This window comes from Coturnix japonica, chromosome 1, assembly GCF_054131305.1.
Source record: "Coturnix japonica strain WE chromosome 1, WE-NBRP24, whole genome shotgun sequence".
NCBI classification, from domain to species: Eukaryota; Metazoa; Chordata; class Aves; order Galliformes; family Phasianidae; genus Coturnix; species Coturnix japonica.
The window spans coordinates 93826421-93846909 of record NC_140663.1 but is presented as its reverse complement, the minus strand read 5'-3'; the positions used below and the strand labels follow the sequence as shown (position 1 = coordinate 93846909).

Below are 20489 nucleotides of genomic sequence, written 5' to 3'. Positions count from 1 at the left end.
CCTTGAGAGTCGTGTCTGTTCCTATGGTGAGGGCTTACTGCAGGCTGAAAATAGTCATGTTCAGCTGTTTGGACTTGGAAGAAGGATCTGCAGAGGGTCCCTTACTCTGTGCCTCTGTGTTCTGGAAGTTCAAAGCTTTTTGGGGGTCCAACAAGGTTGCTGGGAACTACACAGTTGGAGGCAGGTCAGAGTGTAACTGCTGATCTCGTGATAAAAATCCTTCTGTGCTGCAGGGGAGATCAGTCCAACTCTAATACTCCACCCCGCATCCTGCTCACCCAAGCATGTAAAGTTACAGTTTCTCACATGTGCTCATTTTTGTGGGATTTATAAAATAGTCAGCACGGATTTCAGCTCTTCTTTTAAACCAGGTCAGGCTGAGAAAGATGGTTGCTTAATTCAGGTTTTAGATTAGATTCTGAGGCTTTTACGTGAATAAAACCACACTTCCTTGTTTTTTCCCTAGTCTGTGGACTTGAGCATGTGGTATAGTCATATACCTCATCTTGCCCAGTAGGATTTCTCATATGAGCTATTAAAGACAGAAAGGCAATTCCAGATGGATATTATGGTCTGCAAAACTTTGGCAGATTCATCATAACTAAAATCCAAAGTTTTCAAAGAGCAGAGACAAAATTTACTTTTAATTTGTCAGAGTTGAATAAATTTAAATATTGTAAAAGCAAATGATGAGATGGAATCAAATACTGTTTTCACTTTGTTCTGCCTCAGGAAAATCCTTGGTTTTGAGTGCTAATAGCAGTGTATTTGTTATGCATGGTAATACACGCTTTCTTACAAACTAGCAGAAGAGATGAGAAGACATCTTTAATTTAACATAAAATGTAGGATAGGGGTTTCACATGAATTAGAAGTCTTTCTGTCATCCTAGCCAGCCTTCCTTGAATGTTCCTAAAACGAACTGCAGCTCTGGTATCAAGTCCAGCCCATAAATCAATAATTTAGCAGATAAAATACATACCTAATATAGTATATAAGGTATCCTTAATAATAGAATGAAAAGGAAGAGCTGTTGCACATTTCAAGAGCAGTAATCAGAAAGGACTGGTGATTGATGTTTCTCTAAAGGCAAGATGAAGTGGTAAAATACAGCATTGTGGGTCTTTCCTTTCTGGGTTAGAGTTAATTTTTGGTCAAAATGACAAGCCAGCTCAGAATTTCCCATAGAAGTTCTGTGACACACAGATGTGGGAGGTTGTATTTTAAATACACAGAAGTGCATTCACATTATTTTCATGTTGTTTCTCTGCAGAAAGTATTTTAAATTTCTGTGGGGAGAGCGTAGCTATGTTTGTAGCAATCTAAATTAATTCAGATGTTTCCATTTTCCAAGCTCAGTGAAATAACACTTTTTCACCACTCCCTTAAAATCTGAAATGATAAGCTAAAATTTGTGTAGAGGTCATATATGTGTATGTGTATATACCAAACAAATGTGTATGTGTTAGAAACTGTTTTCAGTTTTTTGGGGTTTTTTTTTGGGGGCAGGGGGGTTGTTAGGAGTAGACCAGTGGGTTACATTTCCTTGTAAATAACCTGTAAAGAAAGAATGAGGTTTATGTTCTCTAAATTTGCAGATGTGAATGCATCGACCTTATCTACATTTCAAAGAAATCCTAATTGTAGCAGAGCCAAAACTTAGAAGTGAGAGTGTAGAAAAACTTGTGGAAGTTGTAAATTATCTTACTTGTTTTATGAAAAGACAGTAAGTAACATTTTCTGCTGGGCTAGAACAAAATCAGCTAAATCCTTACTAAGATCAGCAGAGAATGTAATCACTATATATTCACCATTTAGAATGTTTGAACAGCTTCTGTGGGCTGCCTTTTGTAGGGTTCTTCTACTGTGTTTGATAAACCAGTACTATCATTCTAAGTCATGTTATGATATGAGTATTGTCTTCACATGGCTTATGTGTGTCAATTTATTTCCTCCACAAGGATTCTGAAGTGCTTTTAAGCATGTATTACACAGAATTCTTGCCTTTTGAAATGTCTTAAAAGGTGGGGCATAAAGAGAGCCCATGTTCTCCAGTAATTGATGCTGGAAACACCTTCAATGGTAAAGGACAGAACATCCTCAGCTGGCAGATCCAACTGGTTTGTATTTGGAGATAAACTGCAACGTGAATATTATTTCATTGTTAAAGAAGAATGTCACTGAGCTTTGTGTCTAAGCTGATTCTACCTGAAATAAAGGCACCTTTATTTCATGCTGAATTAAAGAGTCAGTGGGGTTGGGATCCACCAGTGGGTAGCAAAAGTTACCATCAGTGATTTCTGCTCTGTTTAGGCTTGTCTTGTACAGCTGGAAACCTTTTAATAGGCTGTCAGGATTGCATCTATACATCCACAAAAGATCTGCTTTACTAATAAGAGAACAGATGTACTCCCTACAGTTTTAGGTAGAAAGGTATCTTTTTAATGATGCTTTGTCAGCTTGAATAGCATACCTAGACTGCACAAGTAGTCTGTGAATCTGTCTACTGTGGACCAGATGGATTGAATATATATGCAAGTGCCAACATACCAAAACTAATACTTTGACAACATGCTCCAAAACTAATGAGATTTGAGTCTAACAGTTAAATATTCACGGACAGATAATAGGTCATCTGTTCATCTGTTACAATAGCTTGTAAGAGGACTGTGATCTGGCTGTGCTAAGAGTTGGATAAAAAGCAAGTGTGAAAAAAGTTTCATGGGTATAAATGGTATGTCCAGATGTGCTTGAAATAGTTCAAAGATACATGTAACAGGAGCCTTTGCTCTACTTCACTCAACATTATTCTATGTGTGCTCATTAGATGTGTTCATATTATTCTTTACATTAGCTGAATAATTAATACGTGCTGTGCTAATGTGGAGTTAAGCTTCTTTCTAGCCAGTTCAGGGTTTTCCAGTTCTCAGTAAGTAGTATTATTCCTATCTAAACCACATTCCTTGTGAACTGATCTGCATTCTGAATTTGGTGTTGGATCCTGTTGCTCAGGAGGTCACTGATCATTCTGTTTACTACCTCAATTGCAGTTGCCAGAAATGTTTTCCACTTATTTAAGGTAACTAAAAACATGGGGATAATGGAAGTCACATTGCGAATATCCTGGTCTCTTTTAGAGGAAATTTGATAAAAACAAGCTGACAAAGCAAATGAAACTGAAAACAGTGGTAATATTTTATGAGGGTTACGTAGCCTCTGCTGGCTGATTCAGGTTAGTTACTCTGTGAGATATTTTTTTAATGAGATAACTACAGGTGTGTATGACACACGGACAACACATATAACAAAATTTTGGGTGCTAAAATTAGATTTTCTTAATGAGGTTCGTACTTGGTACATTGAGTAATGAAGAGTGAGAGATGCAAAGCTGGCCCTGGGATCTGTCAGCCATTTGTTCTTTTGTCATAGACAGTGTCAGAGCTCAGACTTCCTGAGCTTAAATTAGCTGATAATACCAACGCTTTCATTTATGGTGTATTCTGAAGGTTCCTGCATAACAGTGAAGTAATAGATGGCTGTGGATAAAACATCTTCAGACACTGATGGCATCTCCTTAACCTGTGGAGCCATTCCTTTCCTCTGCTAGACCATTTACTGTGACTGCTCCCCTCTACCATTACAAGAGTTCATACCACCACTTGGTACAAGAGATCTGGGGGCAAATCCTGCTGCAAAAAGTACATACATGAGTGTGATTTCTAAGTAGAAGTAGTTCACTTCAATATGGATGTACTACAGTATGGAGATGGGACTTGGGATTAGAGGTATTTTTGCTGATTCACAAATTTGTTCACAGTTTTCAAGCAATAGATCTGCAATTCTAGGCACAGAGGAGAAAAATAATTTCTGCCTGTTTAAATTTGGTCCTTATTTATGGTAACCATGGGTGGGTATGCAAAGCCCTGCATAGAGGGCTGTGACTACCTGGCACCAGCCCTAGCAGGTTAGCCTTCAACAAAGGCCCTCAAGTCAGCCAGTAGCATTTCAAAGTTGTGTGGAAGATCAGTGGTCTGACCTGATCTCTGTTGCATCTTGGATGTTTAGTGGTTATTTTAGGAATAGGAAGCAGAGCCATTTTAAGAAGACTCTTCTGAAAGTAATGCCTCATATATAATACTATGTTATATTGGCCCATGACATCAGAAGGAGATGGTGGTATGGCAGTAGAAGTTGAGCCTTCCTACAAATATTCTATTACATTTCGTTGCCGTGTGACAGATGGCAGCAGAGGGGCAGTCTGACAAAATGGCATCTGACATGGAGGTGCATATGAATCAGAGATGTGTCATTGAATTCCTCCTTGGGGAAAAAATGGCACCCATTGACATTCACTGATGCTTGCTGTGCATTTCTGGAGACCAGTTAGTGGATGTGAGCACAGTGAGGCGGTGGTGATGGCAATACTGGGTGACCTCTGCTGGTGCAGATTTTTATGAGAACAGCGCGCAGGCTTTTGTTCATCTCTAGTGAAAGTGCACAGCTGATGGTGGTGACTATGTTGAAAGACAGTGTTTTATAGCTGTAAATTTGCTCTGTCAAATAGTGTTATTGTGCTCTTTGTATCTGCTGTACTTTCCATGGAAATAGGAGTGTGACATATACATATCCTTCTGGCATTAGACATGACACTTCAATTTGAGTATTCCTTGAAGAAATAGAAATTAATCCATTTCTCTTTAATGTACACAAACATGCTATCTTGATGTGCTTCAGGGAAACAAATGATGAAATGTCAGGAAAAGGAGCGATATTTTCTGTTTTCAGAAAATTACTATTTTAAACCTTAGCGGTCCTCTAGCCTTTATTCTTATAAACTGTCACAGCTGGCATTTCATTTTGTTTTGCCATTACAGTCATGTTGTAGGGATTGCTTACTTTTCAACATTTGTTCATTGTTTCTTGCAACTTCATCACAGATTGTTTGGCTTTTGGTGATTTGGGGTTATTTTCCTCGTAAATGAATTTTCTTTCATGGAACTACTAAGTTTAATCCTTTGGTTGGGAATGGCTTCACATCTCTCTGTCTGACAGATCCTCAGATAACCTTTGTTTTACTTTCTATTGCATCTCTTAAGCCAAAGAAATTCTTCACTCTTCAAGCTTTATGGCTTAGTATTCATATCATGTGTAAATGTTAAATTAGTTTAGGATCTATATTTGACCATGAATCCAAGTCTTTCTAAAGCTTTGGCTTCGCCCACAGTTCTTCCTGCTTCAGAAAGCTGTGCACAAAGCTTCTGATGCTTATTTTTTGTCTTCCATACCCATTCCTCTGGATGTGTGCCAGTAACCAGTGAGGCTGCTCCCTTCTTCAGCTCCTTCTTTAATTTCCTGCACAGTAAGATCACCATAACCTTTCCTTCTCACTCATGTCAACTTCATTTTCTCTCACTATTCAGCAGCTTCAGAAAAAATCACACAGTATCACAGTATCACAGTCTCGTGCGGGTTGGAAGGGACCTTAGAGATCATCGAGTCCAACCCCTGGGATTCGAGCCTCCTGTGTAGCACAAGAACAGCCATGCAAGCAGAGCTGGCAAGGTGGGAGCTGGATTTCCAGCATCACCCTAAACACTTGAGTTAAAAGTGAATATCTTAGTTTCATGGTAGGGAAAATTTCCCTTCTATGCAGTCTTCACTGCTGTACCATCAGTCAGTGCATATTTTTCATGTTCCCTTCAGCTGCAGTTCTCTCCTCAGTTCATGTTCAGTTGTATGCGTTGAGGCATATAATTAATGGCTTTTAGTAATTAAAGCCACCTGAAATGTATACATAGCTTTGGGTTTTTTTGTTGGTTTTTTTTTTTTAATCTGATACCCAAGTTGGGTACTTTGAGAAGATGTGCACCCTCCATACCTCAGCTATTCTTTTTCTCTTTGTTTTTTTTCTGCTTGCATAGCAATATTAGCAGGACAATAGTCCTGAATTTGTTTTAAAAGTTTTGCAGTCAAGACTGTCTGATTACTCCTTGGCTTGGAGTGATGCTTTCAGGTGATCTCATGCAGTTGCTGAGCAGGTAATTAACCTTCTGGTTTGATTCTGGATACATTCTATTTGATAGTTGATACTGGTTAATAAAAACGCTTTAGTCTTTTGCAGTTTTAACGATAGTTCATGGATATCAATCACAGTTTGATATCCATCAATGCAGAGCATACAATGTAATCGTTGTTCTGTGCTCCTGTTTTGGGGCATACCTCCAATGTATGGAAATAAAACATGTGTTGTTCTAAATTTAATTCATTTGTTTCCTGTTTCTTCCCTATAGCCTCGTCACGTATTCAACATGCTGAAGAAGTATGTGCGTGCTGAGCAGAAAGACAGGCAGCATACTCTCAAACACTTTGAACATGTCCGGATGGTAGACCCTAAGAAAGCTGCCCAAATTAGATCTCAGGTAATCCCCACTGAGGGTTAGTGGGGTCATATTTCTCATAACCATTGTGAGTTTTCTGTCAACTTACTTTTTAAAAAACATCTGACTACTTTCTGTGGGCAGTTTTAAATGCAATAAAAAATAAATTGCTTTCCTGCAGAAGATCAAGACAAAGTGATGTAGGAGTCGTGTGGGTGTAATTTATCTTCTGAAAAGGACTGAAAAGCAGGTATGCTGTCTATCAGAACAGTGAGCCAGTCATGAGCACTTCCCAAGGAGCCCTCCAGAGCAGTAATGCTCAGAGCCTTTATTACTGCTTTGGTAAATAATACCTCAAGGAAAATGTCTGCAATAGATTTAGCTAACACATATGGTTATACTTCACTCAGCTGAAGCAGCAAAACCAGAAGTGGTACAGCCATCTGACTGCAACCAGTCTTTTTGTAGTCATTGCAGAGGTACTTGTAGCATCTATAAATGTGATTACTGTAATGCACTCAAGTTTAACATAGTTTTTAAAAATGTGCATGGTAGTTTGTGGCATTTTAACTACTGAATGTTACTGCGGTCCTCAATGTGTGCTTTGGAACAGCTTTTATGTTACCTTTGTAAATCATGGAGGGTGAGGAAGCAAAAAAACATGGAAGATATAGCTGGCTTGCAAAAGAGCAATTAAAATTGCAGGCAAAATGGATAAGCTGCTAAAAGTGTGTGCTGTAATCTGCAGAATCTGCCTCTGTTCCCTCTGCAGGACGCAATAGGAAGCTCTGTTCCAGCCACACAGTTATGAACTGAGTGGTGTTGCTAAAAGCCAAATCAAAGCCATATACCTCATTGAATGGCGTGATTTGCATATTAGAATTATGAAACAGATATTTCAGCCAGACTTATACATGGAGATTATTCTAGCTTGAAATTGCTAGAGTTAAAAATGCACACTTCTAAACATCTTCTGCAACGATCTGGGTTTTCTTTTCTCTTAAATATGATAGCATGTCCTTTTACATCTTACACTAATTTCTAAAACACCGGGTTGTTAAATCATAAAAACCAATTGAATTTTGCAGACTACAAACTGGCCGCACACATGAAGAATGGAAAGTGACATTTAGGTACAGGAAGTAGCTATTGTTTTGTATATTGCCTTAGGAATGCGTATTTCCATAACATCTTCACTTCTTGAATAGGTCAGAAGGTTGAAGGAATGTAGGCTGGAGGATCTACCAGGGAGTTTTTATTTCAGTGGAAAGCAGGGAAAAAAAAAATAAATGTTCAGAACCATAATTTTTTTTCATTGAAATTGCTGTATGGAACCTGTTTTCCTGTTTGGGCTTAATTGCCTTTGTCAGTAGTCTGAGTCTTCCAAGATGCACCTCTGTTTCCCTTTCTGCTGAAGAGATGTGATACTTGCAGAGTACCCTGGGGAAAATTATTGTGGGATGTTGAAATTCCACCCATAGAAGCATGCAGGCACAACCTGAGGCAACAGCTAGAATCACCTGGGACAGCACAGTAATGCTTCTGATTGGAAATATTTTATGAGATATTTTCAAATGCTTTTATCAAGTGCGTTCAGTTTTTCTTCAGAGAGTAGATGTTTCTTTTTTGCAGTATTAGAATAAGGAGAAAGGAAAAAAAAAAAACAAACAGCTGGCACATTTTGATCCAGCAATCAGTTGTGCCTCACTTGGCTTGAATGACATGCGGAAGATTACAGCATTGGGCACGAGTACACATTATTGGAGGGTAAAGGAGGCTGAGTTCCTGCTACAATAGTTGTTTGTGTACCCCCACAGCAAATGTAAATTCCTGCTTTAAGTTATTTCATTCCCATGGTGTTTCAGGTGTTTGCTTCGGAGGAGTGTCTAGCACAGTATTTTGTGTAGCAGAGGTGAATATCGCAATGCATTTGACAGTTTCAGCACTTGAAGAATATTATTCCTGCTTCCAGTAAAAACTGTCTTGCTTTGCAAAAAAATAAAATAAAATGTAAATTTTCTGATAATGACTACTATTAATAATATTCCCCTCCTTAAAATATTTTAATTTCTTTAGGTTATGACACATCTACGTGTGATATATGAACGCATGAATCAGTCTCTCTCCTTCCTCTACAATGTGCCTGCTGTAGCTGAGGAGATCCAGGATGAAGTCGGTATGCAGACTGTTAATGTGGAAAAATAAAAATGTTTTGCGATAAGGAAAAAAAAAAAGCTAAATTGCAGCATCTTACTTCTATTGATATGCTATCCCAGCTGACAAATAGGACTTACCAGTGTTCTTAAATTAGAAATCAAATTATAATGAATATAGACTAGTGAATATGAACTATTAGACAGACTAAATGGAAAGGCTTGTTCATAATTTGCTTTCAGAGATTTCCTATTTCTTTAAAATGCAATTTCATTACCACTATATGTAGACTTCATTAATTCCTGTATAATCTGTGCAGTAACACACTCATACGGCCTTTGTTGTTAATATATTCCCTGTAATATGTTAATATACATTTGGAGCCTCCGTGATATATGGAAGCAGCTGCTAACAATCAGCAGTTTTATTAAATCCTTCATAGGTTTAGATATTTAATTTGATGTGGCGTTTACTTTAATTGATGTAGTCATTTGGGAAATCCCCCAGCTAAAGAATAGTTAAATGCACAAGAATTTGAGAAAAATGTAGGTAACAACTAGAGGTTGTTAAATACAACCCAGCAGTATCTTACAGTCATGCATTTGTTTGGTAAATTATTTATGAAACAAGGCAGTGAGCTGTGCCATAGCAGTAAGGACAGAGAGAAGTGGTGGATTCCCCTGCAACCAAAGCACAGGTTAGGAAGTAGATGTGTTTACTTGCAAGGTAGCTTTGGAAAGCTGGGGATGAGCTCGGAAAACTGAGCTGGGGAGGTGTTCAGGGGAGCATAAAGAAAGAGGTTAATTCAACTACGTTCTTCTGTTCTTCACAATTACAATTCTGTTTTTGCTTGAAGTTTCAATTTCTTCTATTATAGGTAAAGTTAATTGGTGAGAACATGCATCTAAATTTTCCTTCCTAAAAACTGAAATGGAATGGGAATTTCAGAGGCTTTGAAGAGACATGGGAGCTGAAATCTGTTAACTGCTAAGTGGTTTACAAAAATCTGACTCCTAATCTCAAATGTAATACTAATCTTTAGGGGAAAAAGAGGCTAAAATTAGTAGGGTATTATGTCCTAATAAGATGAGAGGATCTAAGAATTTATCAGATTCTGAAGGATATTTTTCCTTACCTTGATTTTATTTTGGGGGTGGTTTTGGGTATAGTGTTGTTTCTTCAGAGCATTGCATAATGTAAAGCAATGAAAAATATGTTCTTATATTGGGAGTTAATCAGGCAGCAAAACTTAAAGACTACACTATTAGATTTCGCCTTTATTAAATAAAATAATTTGCAGTATAGAGAAGGAAGTTTATTCTCATTCAGGATAAACATTCTCCTTCTTGGTAACATTGACTTTATACTTGATTACACATATTGCTTTTAATGAAAGTTCTAAGATGTGGTTCCTTTCTATTGAAGAAGACAGTATCTTTCTGGCTTTAAGCACAATGATGAACCAGCATCAGATCTGTTCTGAAATTAATGAACTTCTTAGCCTTGGTACTCTTCATAAACACATGGAAAAGGAGATCTAATACTGCCACAGAAGCTGTGAAGAAGTAAAATACTAATAAAATCACACTTTTAAATGTTCCCCAAAAAATATTACAACTATCATTAAAAAGACAAATGTTTTATTAAATACCTTCTTTGGAACCACTGGCTTAGAAAGTCCAGGTCAGTGACCAAGTTTGAAAATACCTTGGTAAAACTATTGCAGGCACACAGCGTGTGACTAATAAATTAAATGTAAGGAAACAGCTGAAAGTAGTTCTTCTCACAGGCTGCTGTGATTCCAACTGAAATGGCTTATATTTTAGTTGAGTTTCTTTGTTCATTATGCTTTTGGTTTCTAGTTCCACACTTGACTGCAGTGTTCTTTGTGAACAGTTTTCACCTTGAGAAATGAATCATCTTTGCTTTAGAATACATAGTTCTGACACAATTACTTTTTCACTAGATTAAACAAGTGGTTCTATGAGCAGCAAGACAGACAAGACCTAGTTTTCTGTGAATTTATGTTTTGTGCTTAACTCCTCCACAAGAAGGTGCTGCTTTTGACTAGATCTTCTTATTGCTAGAAACATTATGCCCCATTTTGTACAGTTTCTTCATGACCAGCTGTTAACAGATTTTAATCTCAGGATTTATGATATATATATTTTTATATATACAAACTAAACTAAATTAATTTTTTCCATTGTTTTTGAGATCTTTATGCAGAGAAGTTGAATTATATGAAACAGAATGCAGAGTTGTTTCTGGAACTTGGTGATTTCATGGCTAGTGTTTTCTCCTTCAGCTGTCCGAAGATTATTTTAATTGGTGGCTTGTTGATTGTATGAATTGTAGTCTACCAGTTTGGACATACACAATTTCTTTTAAATAGAAGATATTTTTGAGGTTTGTAATCTCCGAATGCAGCAGTATGTACTTGCTGCCCCTAAGGCCAGCTGCATCCTGGGCTGCATCAGAAAAGGGATGACTAACAAGGAGAAGGAGGGGATTGCTTTTGTGAGGCCTCATCTGGAGTGCTGTGTCCATGTCTGTAGCCCCCAGCACAAGAAAGACTGTTAGAGCAGGTCCAGAGGAGGGCCATGAAGATGATCAGAGGACTGGAGCACCTCTCCTATGAAGAAAGGTTGAGGGAGCTGGGCTTGCTCAGTCTACAGAAGGTTCCAGGGAGACCTCATGAGTAGATATTGATAGGAAGAGGATACTCATTTTAAACTAAAGGAAGGGGATTCAGGTTAGCTGTTAGGAGGAAATTCTTTCCTCAGAGGGCAGTGAGGTGCCTGTAGAAGCTGTGGTGCCCCATTCCTGGAAGTGCTCAAGGCCAGGTTGGATAGGGCCCTGGGCAGCCTGAGCTGGTGCCCTGCCTACGGCAGAAGTGTTGGAACTGGATGATCTTTGAGACCCCTTCCAACCCAAGCCATTTTCTGATTCTATAAACTCCAGCAAATAATGTGGCAGGAAGATAAAACTGAAGACAGCTGTAGCCTTTATCTGCAATTTGTTTGTGACCTGTTTAGGTTTGTTAGCTTAAATAGAAAATGAGTATATGGATACATAGGAAGACCCACAAGTACTCCGAGGAATAGAATGTCTTAAATGAAATAAGGGTTTTTTTAAAATGCTTAGCATTTGACAAATACGTAATGTGCAAGTGCCACATCAGGATGGCAAGCATGTGTTGTCGCAGAAAATTCAAGATGTGTAAGGAAGAACACTGCTGCCAATCTAGACTTCAAGATGAGTCAGAGGGATAAAGGATCAGTGCAGGAGTTGCAGGGAGAGGTCTTTCTGACTGTGATTTTTATGATGGAGCTTGGAAAACAGAGGCAGACGGCTTGTGTAGGAGACCTTTTATCATTCTGGCTGCAAATAATTTCTCAAACTGTAGTGATGCAAATGTGCTGCAGAGCAGGTCGCGCTCTGCAACTGAAGTAGTCCTTGGCATTAAATGGTGTTTCTCACACACAAGGATTATGATTATGAATAAACGAGTGGCCCAAAAATTCTGAGAAGATATATTTGCATGCTGCGAGGTTATCTACCTTGCTATTTGTACCCTCTGTTTCCCTCCATAGCCTTACTATGTATAAAGCCTCAGAGAAAGCAATGGTGGACTTTTTAATAGAAATCAGCAGTTTATTTTAGCACATCTTGCTTTAAATCCTTATTTGATTAGGCTGCTTATCCATGTATGTAAAAGGCAATTTATTGCCAGGAGTGACATAGCCAGCACTGCTTCCAAATAAGAAGCTTCAGTGGAGTTCTGTGTATTAGTCAAATGGCAGGGAATGAGCTGAATATTTAATTGTCTTTGGTGCTCTGTTTCCAAACTGATGTCCTCAAGTCCATGTTTTCTAGCCCCCCACTGATGAAATATTTAGCACCACCACCTAACTCAGCAGTATCACAAGTAACCCTGAGCCATCCAATTGTGACTTATGAGCAAGTAATAAGTAAGAGAATACGATTTCATTTGTCCCTTGGCAAATAAAATCAAGCTGCCATTACCTCATTATTCTGTTCCATTGCACCTGTCCTGTTCTTCTGCAGCACACTTGTTATATGGCAGAGGGAGTGGACAAATCCAAATAGACTCCAGATCGTTACTTGCATTCAAATGCATACAGAGTGTGGTGGTTCATGTGCCATTTGAATTATTTGTAAGCTCCAGCTTAGCATTTGAGCAAAAGAATTAATGTTAGTAGTGTTTTAACTCACATTTTGTAAGGACTGTTTCAGTTATCAATATTTACATTCTTGTTCCACTTCTTCATAGTATAAGCGTGGTCTCTGACTGATCTTGAAATAGACAATGGAGAGTTTAGCTTGGTTGTTAAATAGAGGTACTGTCTATGAGTAGATGAAGAGTCAAAGAATTAATTTTCTGAAGCAGTTTCTCTGTGTTTCTAGTTATCCATACTTTCCAGTTCATATTTCTTGTCTTTTTAAATGAAATCAAATGGAGTTGAACTTTTCACCCACGATAAGATAAGCAGCCATAAATCCAATCTGCATCTGCAATAGTTACAAAAATCCGCACTTGAAGAAGGTTGGACAATTCCTGCTAAGTTCTTGTATTTTCCACCATTGCAAAGGTCACTTTTGTCACCTGGAGTTGTAGTTTCTAAATTTCCCCAGGCACTTGCCTAGTTCTTAGGAAGCAGCATCTTTGATTTTGGATGCAAGGAAATGGTCGTCTTTGCCAAATCATAGGCATTGTATTTCCTCTCGCAGCTCCTTAAAACTGGCACATTTTTCCTTGGAAGTAATTTTTCTATTCAGGTTTGATGAATGTTTCTACACTATAGAGAAAATTCTCCATAAACTTAAGAACAGATCTTTTGTAAGTAGCACAATTAAATGCAGATCTTAATCTAAGGTATTATAAATCTTGTGTTCTAAGATTCAGATTCTGTGCATCTGGGCTGAGTCATACAGGCTTTCTGCCCTTCCAGTTCTGCACTGCTGCCTTTGCCCAAGAGAATAATGTCACTGGAAGAAACAGTTGGATGCGGCCTTCAGAGAATGTGGTTTTGCACAGGTCACCCTATGGTGACTTCCAGTACTAACTGAAGGCTTCCAAAGAAAAAAAAAATGAATTTTCTATGCTGTGATTCTTTATTTTTTAATCTCCCATGAAATCTTAAAACATTCCACTGAATAGATGATTTATTAGTACTCAAGCAAAAAATATATGGCTAAATCACAGACTAAAGACAGCATGGAGTTCTCACACAAGAGCAAATGAATCATGTATTAAACTTTACGCGTTACCTATAGTGGTTTTATGTGCTTAAATACTGACATGATACAGGCCGGCTGGAATACTTATAACCAACTGGGACCTCTTCCACCAAAGGACATTGATTTTAAAATCATTTGGCTAGTTTATATATATAATTCAGCTTTTTAAATATTTTTTGCTTCATCATAACCCTACAGTATGTACTAAGCTACCAGTTTTGCCACTTCATTCTCTAATATTTGAAATACAGTGAGATACCATTGAGCTGTTTCTTGGAGGAAGGCAATGCATTCTGTTTATGAGGGGAATCAACCGATGCCTGCCTTTACTATGTTGTATTTTAATAGGGAAAGGTACTCACCAGCTGGAACAACAGTCTGTTGCTGAGCCTTTGTAAATTCTGCATTCCACAGGCTTGGCAGAACTGACGAACCTGTTACTACTCCAAGTTGGAGACTCAACTCTTTCTGCTAGTAAAATATGTCCCCTGCTGCAACTTTGGAGGAAAGGAAAAAAACTGGGAAATAGATCCAACATTTTCCTCTTCTAAGCCTCTCATATTTTTCTGTCCAGCTTATTTAACTGTTGTAGAAAATTAGGCAGAGAATAGAAGATGTTTAAAATAGATCTAAATGCACTTTGCTGACACTGATGTTCTCAAATGCTTTCATTAGTAGCATGCTATATCCTCTCCATCTTTTGTAGCTAAATGGTCCATTGTATTTGCTCATGAGCATTAATGTTCTTGAGGAAAGATGTGAATCTTGATTTTTCTAAGCGCAAACCCCCTTTTAATCTCATAAATATCATGAAACGACTTTAGGCAGTAAAGGAACCAGCTTTCTCCAGATCTGCAGATATTGCAAATGAGATAAATGGCTGCACAAGGCTTTCTCCAGCCATTTCACGTGCCTCTCTTTGGAGAAAAGAGAGCTGTAGAAAAAGGTGAATATATATGTGAGTTATTTTAAATCAATATACTGAATTTGTTTGGTATTAGAAAGCTTTGTAGGTTACCATTAACTCATAGTTGCAGATATGTCCATAGACATATATTTGATTTGATTTACTTGCTCTTTGGTATGAATGCAATGAAAAGCTGGAACACTCATTTACGAGATGATACAAATAGAGCACATTACGGTACTGAAATTTATCACAAATTGCTTAAACCGAGACCTTTTTCTAAAGCCTTATTTACTGCTCTCTGAAGCAGGATGGCTTCTCCCAGTCTCTCTGTATTTCCTGTATTGCTTCTGCCACTATGCTTTAAGGAACTAATAAGTTAGCTCATCATGTGCCAAATATAAAATGTCATTCTTTCATTAGATGGATGACAAGTCTGAAAGAATATTGAAGTTGTCCAGCTTGCAAATGTGATCTAAGAGAAGGCTGGCTTGGAATTGTTTGACTTTGTGAATGAATGGGTTCCATTCAGGTGGGAGTAGCACTGTTTTGCTGAAAACACTGTCCACTTACAGAAGTGTCAATATGCTTAGTTATGGAAACTTGCTTGGTTTATTAGCTATGTGTGCTATTTAATTCATGGATACGTGTGCCTATAAAAGGCAGAATTTGTATCTGGAAAGGACATTGGCAAAGTTTCACGGCTGTTCCAGAAAGGTTTTGAACTGTGAGGAGATGAAATCTTCACTGTGCTCATCTATCCCAGCCTTTGTTAATTAATGGGGACTGGGTCACCTCAGTTAAACTTCTCTTCCTGTCACTATAAATTGAGTTATTAATGCAAGTGTCTGTGAGTGCTGAAGCAGCCCAAAATCATAGGAGTACAACCACTCCAACAGCTTCCAAGTCTTACTTGCTACTGCATTACAAATGTCATTTAGTTTAAGATCAGACTCCTAACAGGGAGTGTTTGATTGTGAAAGAAGCAAATTAATCATCTTAATTCTTACACGCTAGCAGATTGGAGCTATCCACCCAGAACTAGTTACAGACTGTCTGCAAAAGCTATAGAACTAGTGTGTCAGTTGCTGTTCCCAGAGCAAGTCTTGGGAATTGCTATCCAGGGGAGTTTAAGCACTTGAGTCTGAAATGCATAACCATAAGCAGACATCCTGATGGGTAGGTCTAAGTATGCCTCTAATGCCAGTGGTGTGCTAAATTGTACTCTATTTGACCATGACTTTATCTTCGTTTGTGCTCAGTGAAAATTCACATGTGCTTACTATAATCAAGAGTATCTGATGTATTCTTGCCAGGCAAGCTCTTACTGTTAGGCTAAAAAGAGAAAAAAAATTACTGAGTTAAGGATATTTGACTTTGCAGAATGTCTGGATTGATGGAAATATTACAGTAATCTCCACAATGTAGTTGCCATGCACACAGGATTACAAATGAAGCAATTTTTCATCGGCTTTCTCCTGCTGTTCAATTCTCATATGCCTAATCTAATTGAAAAATGAATTGTGCTTGCTATGGGGGGAGTCCAGTCCTCTCACTGTTCTGCTTCCTGCTATTAGAGCATGCATATGAGATATGGTGTAAGAAGATGTCAGTATAGATCATATCCCACTAAATGCATATATTTGCTATGCTTAACAAACATTTTTCTTTAGAATACTCAGCCTAAGTTACATTTAGCCTATCAAGTGCTAAAACTGAACTCAAAAATAGGCAAAATATATGTTGTCTGAAGCAGATGCTGTGCAGTTCCTTATGTGAATCGGGATTATGTTATATGAGGGCTGCTTTAAAAGTAAAGCTTCCTATTATATCATGTTGGTCACAACATCAGAGATGGACAGAATGGCATCTGACATGGAAGTGCAGATGAAACAAAGGTGTGTCACTGAATTCCTCTGTGCAGAAAAAATGGCACCCTTATTCACCGACACCACTTGTTGAGCATTTCTAGAAACCAAACGGGGGATGTGAGTGCAGTGAGGGGTGGGTGTTGCATTTCAGCAGTAGTGACAGCGGTCACCTCCACTGGTGCAGTTTTTTATGAGTGCAGCATGCAGGCTATTGCTTATTGCTGGCAACAATGCTGAATAAATAAATGAAATTACTAAGTTAATCGAGTTTAATGAAGTGGATGTGAGCAGTAGAGAAGGAGACAGTAGAAATGGTAAAAGAGTCTTGAAGAGCAGTGTCTTTTAGTTCTATTCAGTAATTTTTTTGAGAGAGATCATAAGTTTCTGGTGTTTTTCTGTCCCACATATTTTCTGGAATACTCTGCTTTTAATTAAAGGGGAAATGCAGTCATGCTTGAGATGACTCACTGTTAAACTATGAATGTGTACCTATCTATAGCCATACATCAATATTTATCTAACAATGCATTCAGCTGTTAAGTAGCTAAGAGCTTATAGTAATTACAGCATTCTTGCACTGAAGGCTACAGCAGCCTTCATACAAAAATAGGCAGAATTTCAAGAGATTTATAACAAGCTGTGGGAAAAAAATGGGAGGTGAATGTTTCTGGTTCTTCACCAGTGTAGTGGTGTGGAAATTCTCATGCTCCTCTTTCCAAGCCTCTCTTAAACTGCCCAGCCATGTACAAAAGTGAACTGGCATTGCTTTCCATCTCTAATGGGAAAACCTAGGTCATGTTGAGATTAATCATTGTGTAGTAACAGAACCAGCTGCTAAGTGTTTTACTGAATTGGGTTTTCCAGACTTTCTCATCATGCTTTGAACTGCCAGAAGATTTTTTGCAGTATGATCCACTTGTAAGACAATTAATTTTTATCTAAGTTCAATGTCTTTATTATTATTATTAATAACTTAAGCCAAATTAGTCTGAAATGCAAATCTAAGTGGGGTGTTATTACATGTTTCTGTTTACAGGAGAGTACTCATATGGGTTGTTTTTACAATACGATTTGGGAAGTGTTGAAATCTGTATATGCTGAAGTGGCAGAAGCAGTAAGAAACAGAAAAAAAAGAGAGAAATTTGTAAATTTTTAATGTATTAGGAACATTCTTCTTATATTACAGCCATTCTTTGTAATATATTTCTAAATATTACATCTGTTCTTAAGTTCAGAGATGCATTTTCTTTTAAGTTCAATTATTAGACGGTATTTTTAAAGACTCTGGGATGGTTCTTTTATTAACTTATTTCAAGGGAAGAAATATAAGTCAACTGTTTCATGATACTTCAGATGTCATTTTCTGAGAACCTGAAGAGCCTTTTCACCTTATGGAAAGAGATTGCTGTACGTGTAAGAATCTTCTAAGTCTGAAAAACTGCTGCTGCTACTTACTTTTGCCCTAGTGGTGGTGTTTCTACAGAATATAAAATAAGAACTGTGAAATGCTGTTTTCTATGGTTCTTGCTCTTTCAGTCTCATTTTTAGCCCCAAGAAAGACTGTAAAAGTTTCCAGATAAGAGGACCTGTAATGTAATTCCACAGGCTAGTGGCAAGTTTAGATCTGATGGATCTAATGCAATTTTTTTGTCGGTATGGGTAGGCTGGGTTCATCTCCAGTGTTTCACGGGATTGATACAGTGCATCACTCCTTATTGTCATCTTCAAAGCCTAGAGTCAAATGAAACCACTCATGCCTTCCTGTAGGCACGTCACTTTCAATAAAGTTCTCATCAGAATCGATCCCTAAATTATATTTGTCTTGTACCATTAAAATGCATCAGTTCAACACTGAACACCACATAATTGTGTTTTGCGGGTTGATAGTGCAGCTTGACAGTTAAGACATCTAGCAGTATGTAACATCATCATATGATACCTGATTCAGCTGAACACCTTAGAGTAATTACTTGCTTGGAATTTGGTGGAGCTTAGCTCCTTATGGTTTGGTGCAAACCAAATAGGATTAAATTTAAGCACATGCTTGGAATTTCCTCTAACTTAGAGGCTGGAGGAAACAGACACTATTTTCTGGCATCTTCTTTCATCTCAAAGGAGAAAATCCTACTTGATGCAGTGAACTTTGTATATGAAACCTACAGGATATGTGAATGATTTAACTACCTTTTTTGACTTGTAGAATCACTGCAGGTACAAAAAGGACTTTGGGCCTAAAAAGTTGTGAAATCCTCACTTTGCATTTCAGAGTTGTTTACACAAACCCATATTTACCATGTGTCTCACTAGAGGTGTCTTTTGGAGGAATGTTTGTGCTTCCTGAATGTGAAATACATCTGTTTTGTGGCAATACTACCAGCATAACTGTTGGTTAGAAGTATGTGTTGTCAGTTGATACAGGAGCTCTAATACAAGTGCAGATGTTCAGGTAAATATTGCATTTTCTTTTAAAGTATTCACCAATTCAAAGCCTCTAAGGAGATATTGTTTTCACATTTAGCAGTTTGGGGTGTTTTGATTTATACAGCTGACAAAATTCAGACATTCAAACGTAGTTAAAAACTAACTATATTACATCCATGCTACTCCTTTGGGCAAACGCTTGTGTTGAGGATTATGAACTGTGGCATACTGAATTAGCCCATAAACTAGGCATACAACTGAAAGCTGCATCTAACCATGTTACGTCTTACTACATGCATTATTATAAATGATGATGTAATTGCTCTCAGTAATCCTAATTATGACATAGAAACATTTGCTTGATTTAAACTATCTTCCAAATGGTATAAGATAATACATGTGCAGGTGCAAATGAGGCGATTACTGTGACTCAGATGCTCCTAATTTCTGCCATTGGGAATAGTAAAGGGGTTGCTGACACTTCTAAATTTGTCATTTTGAAAGCTTGTGCTCAAAAGCAGCTATAACTTTGGGAGGACCATGTGGTTATTTCTCACTGAGTGTTGACTGATAAGATGGTGACTGTGAGGCAATAAGACTCTGCTTTTGCTGCAGTTTGTTTGAATTAGTTCCCAAACCTTTATTTCCTGAATCAATATGCAGTCTATGATGTATATGTGGTTTTTAAAAGGAAGTTTGCTTTTGGACTGAAACTATGGCATGTATGTAATTTGAAGGTGTCTTAACTAGTACTTAGAAGAGGTGTTTTGAGTCCGTTTCTTTTCTAAATTGATTTTAAACCTTAAATTGACAAACAGACCTTCCAAAATTCTGACTGCCGATTTTGAAGTTACTTTTTAAGCAGATTCAAGAGGTGTGCTTGTGATAATGAGGTCGAAGCTTTTTGTCTGGTAGGTATCCACCAACAAAAGAAAACAAAGCAAGGCAGTGATGTAAATACTTTTGGAAATTTAAAATAACCAATTAAATAAAAATGATTACTTGAAAGATAATTAGTGAACCACTTGTGTTCCAGTGCAGCAAGTAAGGATGTTCTCCATCAAACTTTTCTCATTGTATCTATGCCACCTAGGAGGTGGATTAAGTACAACAGAGTCCAGTGTGGTAAACAGTATTGTATACCGATAAAGTGTAAAGTTCCGGTGACAGAATATCATGGGCTGAGCTATTCTATCACCTCTATTAGGATTTGGCATGGTCTTCACTATTAGTGCTCTTACAAAGTCAAGGGATATTGTAAATGAACTGCTTTCAAACAACCCAACGTCCACCAGATGTTTCTAGTGAATTTGCTTTCTTCTGCTCCATGTTCTCCTTTTTCTCAGAAGTGGACAGGAGACTAGTCTTGAAAGGAGTTTGCAGTCATCATACTCTTGTATCTAATGTCCCAAAGGTATTTTGCTTCATTTTTTCTTGATGCTACTGTTTAGTGGTAATAACCCATCAGGGAATGCCTGCAGTTAGCATAAGAAA

General features: G+C 37.8%; 1 protein-coding gene across 2 annotated transcripts in view; it reads left to right on the top strand.

The window, feature by feature from the left end:
- APP (amyloid beta precursor protein) overlaps positions 1–20489 on the top strand; it is a 185768-nt gene that overhangs the window by 138947 nt on the left and 26332 nt on the right. For both annotated transcript variants that reach the window (XM_015880839.3, XM_015880829.3), the window contains 2 exons: positions 6291–6419; positions 8454–8553. In XM_015880839.3, the coding sequence (XP_015736325.2) occupies positions 6291–6419; positions 8454–8553 (229 nt within the window). The remainder of the gene's footprint in view (positions 1–6290; positions 6420–8453; positions 8554–20489) is intronic.